The sequence below is a fragment of the Sinocyclocheilus grahami genome, unplaced genomic scaffold (assembly GCF_001515645.1).
Source record: "Sinocyclocheilus grahami isolate Dianchi unplaced genomic scaffold, SAMN03320097.WGS_v1.1 scaffold177.1, whole genome shotgun sequence".
In the NCBI taxonomy this organism is placed as follows: Eukaryota; Metazoa; Chordata; class Actinopteri; order Cypriniformes; family Cyprinidae; genus Sinocyclocheilus; species Sinocyclocheilus grahami.
In genome coordinates, this window is record NW_015505356.1 from 66,624 (window position 1) to 74,518 (window position 7,895).

The 7,895-nt window shown below is 34.4% G+C and overlaps 1 protein-coding gene across 1 annotated transcript in view; it reads left to right on the top strand.

Annotated features, from left to right (window-relative positions):
* Positions 1 to 7,895, top strand: part of LOC107593902 (low-density lipoprotein receptor-related protein 1-like) — a 129,091-nt gene that overhangs the window by 54,836 nt on the left and 66,360 nt on the right. The window contains exons 7-8 of the mRNA XM_016283779.1: positions 5,308 to 5,470; positions 6,644 to 6,866. Coding sequence (XP_016139265.1) covers positions 5,308 to 5,470; positions 6,644 to 6,866 — 386 coding nt within the window. The remainder of the gene's footprint in view (positions 1 to 5,307; positions 5,471 to 6,643; positions 6,867 to 7,895) is intronic.

Below are 7,895 nucleotides of genomic sequence, written 5' to 3' on the forward strand. Positions count from 1 at the left end.
TGTGTGTGTGTGTGTGTGTGTGTGTGTGTGTGTGTGTGTGTGTGTTGGAGTGCCAGGGAGATGTTGGAGTGCCAGGGAAAGCCACTCACCAGCACACCAAGGAAGCAGTTTCACAGGAAGGGTGTGCAGGGTGGGACGACGAGTTAGCGCACAGTAGTTTATTGTTGCTAGAAATAATCACGCCCTGTTTACTCTTTAGGACTGATTTAGCTCCCAGTGTCACAAATTAAACTGTGGCGTGTTTCAAACTTCACGTTCAGAGCGCTGTTTGCATGATTCAAGTTTTTGCCCATCTTGAGAATTCCAGATTTCTCACTTATGAGGTTTCATGATGATAATAATAATAGTCATGATCATAATATATTAATAAGTGATAACATCATCATAGTTATTATTAGTAGTAGTATTATTACAGCAACTTGACATAAATGTGTAAAGATAGAAATGTAAATGTTAATAAAATGTATAAATATATAAAATATTGTTGTTAATATTAATAATAAATTAATAATCATCTGTCAACTTGCCAATTTGACTATTATTGTTGTCATTATATAATAAATAATCATTATATATTTATATTATAAATATATATTATATTAATTACTAGTGTTTTAGTAACTTAACATGGGTAAATGTTAATTACATTTGAAAGTATATAAAATATTTAAATATTTAAAATTATTGTTCCTTATTTAATAATAACAATAATAGTCAAAGTATTATGAATTTGTCTGATGATTATGTTGATTAATTATTATTAACAGTGATGGAACCTCATAATTTAGCTGCCTATGTAGACAGTAAGGAAGATCACTAGAACAGAGCTTCAGTTAGTTTTACAGGAAGTCTGGACCCTGTGCATCACTGTCCCTCTGATTTCAGACTCGACTACATGCAAGACAAGGGGAAAAACAATGAGTAACAATCTCTTTCCGTAAATTTGAGTTTGCCTTGCAGAACTGTGTTATAGATACTGGGCTACAGCTGGAGCGTCAGAGTGACTCCGAAACCTTGCCTACATGTCCTCTCTTGGCTTAGTTGGGAAATATCCGGACTGTGTTGTGATTAGAGAACTGATCAGGTCCGTTTGTGTAATCTAGCAGCCTGGACTCTGGCTCCATCTCCCATCCAGCCCAAGCTTCAGCTGTCTACCAGAGCACAGAATAAAGTCTCCCAGGAGCAGCAAGTTAGGTAGTTACACAATATTTAAAGGGATATCATAAAATTATCTGGTAACACTTTACAATAAGGTTCATTAGTTAGCATTAGTTAACTAGTTTAGTTAACATGAGCATGAACAATACTTCTACAGCATTTATTAATCTTTGTTAATGTTAATTTCATTCATTATTAAAATCAAAAGTTGTGCTTGTTAACATTCGTGCACTGCTAACTAACAATGAACAACTGTATTTTCATTAACTAACATTAACAAAGATTAATAAATACTGTTATAAATGTATTGTTCATTGTTTGTTCATGTTAGTTAATACATTAACTAATGGAACCTTATTGTAAAGTGTTACAAATTATCTTATCATTGTAAATCATTATTTATTTTCTCATATTGAATCAAGCTTGTATGGTTTTTTCAGTGGAACATAAAACATTGGTCGCTCATTTCCATGCAGTAGCAATGAATGGGGCTTTCAAGCTTCAAAAATATGAAAAAGTGTCATAAAAGTAGTCCTTATGAATTGCAGAAGTTGTCTGAAGTCATGTGATACAGTAGCTTTGTGTGATGAACGGACTGAAATCAAGGACATTATTTATTGAAAATCTTACCAATGTACTTACTTAAATGAACCATTACCAATCATTACCTATGACCATTTCATGAACGAATCATTCTTTTCAGTCTTCGATGAATTGGTTGATCTGTTTCGCAAAACTGGTCTAAATGATTTGTTCACAAACTCATTGATTCAGTGATCCAGTTGCAGCAGTTAGCAGCTCACTGGAGGGAAACATTAGCAGAACATAACTAAAATAGCTTTTTCTCACACAAATCAGTTGTATGGCTTCAGAAAAACGATGCTAAACAGTGGTCATTTGCTTACAGAATCTTAAAGGCATGGATAGGGCTGGACGATAAAACAATAATGATAATTATCGCGATATAATTGTCCTCAGTAAAACAATAATAAGAGTTCAATTAATGTTCGATATAATGTTTATACACCAAAAGCGGAGTGAATTATTTAAACTAGTTTAAAGTCAGATAAAACAGCGCTGACAAACAGCAGAAACACTATGCGCAACGATACAGTCAGAAAGCTTTTCAGTCTACAAATTGCCATCGTTTACTATAGATTTACCTTATAACACTAACTGCACCATGGTATTGTGGCAGAAATGTGGAATATTCATATCTATTGTTATTATATTATTAATGTAGATGTGTTAAATGTATTAAAGGAGTAATGGAATACAATTACAGTATTTTTTCTGATTAAGCTAAGTTTTGTGCATTTATACTAAATCTTTTTAGACCACTGTTTTTCACACAAATACCTAGAAACCATATACAGTTACATTTTTACCATGGTATTGAGGTGCTATATGTGTGGTTTTAACTGAGGTTATCAGGATTTAAATGTATGCTACTATGGACGACCAATGGTTAATCTGCATCCTAACTCAAGGTACTACTACTGTCAACTCAAGCTTCTGTCAAATGTGCATTTCTAAGTGACAAAAAATTTAACATTATTAATATTGCAGCCTGCACTGCAAACTGTGCTGAAGATAAGCATCATCAAAGTCAGGCAACACTAACCTGTTTCATGATTTGAAACAATATCACTCATTAGAACATGCAAAAATTCATAATTCAAAAATATTTATTTTAAGGAAAAATGACTGGAAAATTGTAAAGAATTCAAAAACATGAAGTGTTTGTCAAGCTTTAAAACCACAATTAACAGTCTGGTTTCTACATCTTTCTACAACAAGAAATAAAGATTTTATCAGAATAATTATCGATATAATTTTTATTGTGATAATTAATTTTTTGGGCCATATCGCCCAGCTCTAGGTACGGTAGCAAAAGCAACAATTCCAATATTCCAATAAAACAATTGCCCAATATGGCCCCATTGAACAGACATTAACTATAAAAGTCTTTTGACATTGCTCTTTGATGTTCTCAAAGACAGCAGATGTCCTCTGTTTTGCTTCACTGTAAGTTGTAATGCTGTGAGCACCTATGCCACCAATTATGTAGCTTCCCAGGCCTTTTACAAAAGCAGTCGCAAAACTTCCTCAAAGAGGTTGTAAATCAGAGCATGCTCATTCAATTACACAGTGTTCAGAGGCCCTACGCCACCAGGGCTGGGATAATTATGTGTTATCAATGTTCTGTTCTCCCTCTAACTGGACCTATAAATCAACAGCCTCTGCTCTTTGGTGTGTATAGGACAACTGTTACTATAGCCACATCCCTAATGACTCTGTGTGGCCATTGTGCTTGAAAGGTGGGAGGAATGGAAGGACAGTAGATGGATGAGTCTTTTTAATGAGTGTATATGCTGCAGATATTCTGTGATGCAGAAGGTTTATTTGATGCTGGAGGTGCTGTGCAGTAATGGGGCTGCATTGACTTATATGGCCCAATTTCTCACAAGGGAGAGTGATTTATAACTGTTGCATGCTGGGCAGATGAGCACTCCAGATGTGCCCCATGACCGCTCTCCCCCGTAAAAAGCCTGAAAACAGAGCAGGATGCACACACAAACTCATCACAGTCCGCACTGTGGCTGATGAACCTGGGTAGAGCATATCATACTAGCTCTCTCTTAGTCATGCTTGAGGGTGTCACGACGATTCATTGGCTCAGGACGTCCTTGCCGCTGGTTGTGTAATAGCTTTCCTGCCATTTTAAGAATGGCCCACTTCTAGTCCAGATGTATCTGAGCTCTAGAGTCTGCTGGTGTCTTCATTCATGAAGTGTGACTGATGCATCTTCCCTTACATATTTCTGGTGTTTTCACTTGCTTTCACTGAGACCTGCTGCACTTTAGAAATTGTGTGCATTTGATTTTTTCACTAAAACGGTTTAGTGGAGGATTGTTCAAAAGGAGGCTAATCGTGTAGCAAAATGAGTGTAATATTGGTTGCAGGTTGGGCTGATATGCGCACACACACATATGCATACATATGCAGAGACAGGCATAAAAGCCATCGGGCCTTATTCATAAAAAACAAGCAGAACGAGTTTCTGCGTAAATCATTCGTATAGCAGTTCTTATGTAATGGTTGCATTTAATTCAATCTGACATTTGATGTCAGAATGGATTTAATGCTTGATTAGATACATTTCTTCTGCTTGAGTTTCGTGTGGGCACATTATGATTTTTTTAAATAAAACACAGCTTTATGTACTGTTAGATCATTGTCAGATCAAACTCTGTATTATTTCTGGCTTTTATTTGGTTGATCCAAATATACACTACCATCCAAATGTTTTTAGATTTTTTTAAGAAATTAACATTTTTATTCAGCAAGGATGCATTAAATTGATCAAAAGTGACAGTAAATATATATGTATTTATGATGTTACAAAAGATTTATATTTCAAATAAATGCTGTTCTTTTGAACGTTCTATTCATCAAATCATCCTGAAAAAAATTGTGCTGTACAGTTTCCACAAAAATATTAAGTAGCACAATTGTTTTCCACATTGATAATATTAAGAAATGTTTCTTGAGCATCAAACCAGCATATTGAAATGATTTTTGAAGGATCATGTGAAACTGAAGATTGGAATAATGACATATTATTCACAAAATTTTTGCATTATTCCAACTTTTAAATTAAATTTGCAACTTGGATGGAAGCGTAGCTAACAATGAGTCATTTGTCTGTCTACACTGAAAGTGAAAAAAGGTGCACAGACATTTTTTTTGTTTGTTGATTATTAATGCTAAATTATGAATAGCAGAATTTTGCACAAATGAGATTTCAAAGCACAGTAATGACTGCAGTGTGGTTTGGTCTTGGTTAATTGGTTCTCCTCTGATAGTAGCCTGATAATTGGGCTAGGTTTAAGTACACTGATTCACTGATACAAACATCTTGTAGCTCTTACAAACTTACATAGCTTCTTGTTTTCAGTTTCCTCTTTTCCAGTCCTCCAAGTTTTGCATTCCAACACGGTGCAGCATCTTTCTGCTGAGTCAGACAGAAGCTGCAGTTATGACTGACTAAAAATAAAGCAAACACTGAAAACATCTCTTCCTCTCTTTTCCCCCCTGTATTCCTCTTCACTCTCTTCCTGTCTTGCTTCTCTCTCACAAACGCAGATGTGGAGCAGATTGCTATTGACTGGCTGACAGGAAACTTCTACTTTGTGGATGATGTGGACGACCGCATTTTTGTGTGCAGTAAAGATGGCTTGACTTGTGTCATCCTGCTGGACCTGGAGCTCTATAACCCTAAAGGGATTGCACTGGACCCAGCCATGGGGTGAGACCCCAAGAACATTATTCCTTAATCTTTGTCTGAACCAACAAAGTCCAACATCACTCATGCCACTTGGTGTTCTCTGCAGATAAAAATAGCAATAGAAAATAAATGGAAAAAGAAAAAAGCATATATATTTAACATTTTTTATAACATTAATTTCATGGCAATTAAGTGCATTTATCCCCCAATATTCAATACTATAATATGGAAAAAATCGTATTCATTTTATTGCAAAGAAAGCATAAAAAATAAATATTATTTAATTGTAAAATAATTATATGTCTGGGTAGTATTTGTTGTACATCCCATAATTTAATATATTTTTTTATGATTTTAATGAGATATTATTAAATAAATAACTGAATCTGGACAGAATAAATATAAATCGAATCATCTAGAATAAAGAACATTATTGGGCTGTCATTAACAATTATTTTGGTAATCAAGTAATCGGTCGATTATTCTAACGATTAATCGAGTAATCAGATAATTTTTTGTGGTAATAAAAATAGACCTAAGCGAATAGACTTTAAAATAACTTAAAATACATATATAATAGCAATGAGGCAATAATAATTGGTTTAAATAAAATATCAAAAGCAAATATGGTATTATTGAACAAAACAATTAAATAATTTAATAAAACAATATACTTATAAATCTGATAGAATGGTGCACATTGTTCCCAGATGAACGTTAAAAACGACTCCGACTCACAGCATATGCAAAGATGGATTTTGAGATGGTCCACGCATATAAATAAAATATATAAATGAGTACTGTTTGTGTGGAGCAGCATTTACTGTGAATGGAGCCGATCTGAGATGCACGTAACCTACCCGCATATAAATAAAGCGCATATTATACCCGCAGCGCTTATATTTATTTAATTGAATCACAGCCTTTGTGAACTCACAATAACACTTTTTTTTATTTTTAATATCATGCTTTTATGATTTTTAAATGGTTTTAATATTTCATACAGCCTTAGAAAACGGTCTAATAATGCTTTTCATGGATTCTCATCCATGGAATGCGCCATTTCCGGTGTTTTGCTGGTTAATTGTCACAAGCAAGATGCAATCGAGGATTTTTTATAATTGAGTACTCAAATTTAATTGAGGAATCATGACAGCCCTAATATTGTGAAGATCTCCTTTTCTTCTTTTCCAGGAAAGTGTTCTTCACAGACTATGGCCAAATCCCAAAGGTTGAACGCTGTGATATGGACGGCCAGAACCGCACCAAACTGGTAGACAGTAAAATTGTCTTCCCTCATGGCATCACTCTGGACCTGGTCAGCAAGTTGGTGTACTGGGCTGACGCTTACTTAGATTACATTGAGGTGGTGGACTACGAAGGCAAGAACCGGCACACCATCATTCAGGGATTACTGGTACGTGTGAAGTGTCACATGCACTTTTGTGGATGCCAAACACGTACATGCTGTTAGAGATTTGTTTGTTTGGAGCCATGAACTTGATCTCAGGATGTCACTTGCATTGATGTCATCACTCGTGAGTTTCTGGAACTGAGAACATCACATGATCAGCAGGATTGAAAGATCAGCATTAGCTCATCTAAAACCTGCAGCAGCAGTGCAAACTGAGCATTGTGCAAGTCCACAGTGTCACTTTTTTTTTTTTTTGAAGTTTTATTAAAACATTTCAGTCCTTTAGTTTACATTCAGCGTATTGCAAAAAATAAACTTGCACTGTAAATGTTAACATGGTCCTACTAGAAATTAATATGTGATGTTTCAAGACTTTTGCATAGGGATGCACATTATATAACAGTAGCATCAGTTAATCTTTAAAAATAATTATAATGGCACTCAAAATGATCTCAAAATGAATGTCCATTCTCAAACTGTACATTTAAATTGTTGTGATGCCTAAATTAATTTGCAGCATTTAAAATAATTGATTTTTAATGTGTTTTTTTTCTGTTTGTTTTTATTGATTTATTTACAGAAAATAGTATAAGTCATTGGTTCTCAACCAGCAAACTTCCAAGGGGATCTTAAAATGACTTAAAAGTCACATCTGTATTTTCAGTTATCGCTGGGATCATGCCAGAGTCCAGTATCTCTTAAACATTTTATTAAATTGTGCTGGTTTAAGTTCTCTTTGGAAATTATTACTCCACAACCACTCAAAGAAATTTTGAACGGTCAACCCTGAATCCATTTTACAGTTTTAATCTAAAGCAATTGTTAAAAATTGGATATAGAGTTTTAAATCACTCTTATATACTGGGATATATGAGGAAGCCTCATTTGTGTGATTTTTAGAACTGTAAAAGTCATGTAAATTTAAAAAAATCATAAAATACCAAGGGCATTTTTATAATGAGTATATATATATATATATATACACACACACACACACACACCCACACACACACATATATACATACATATATA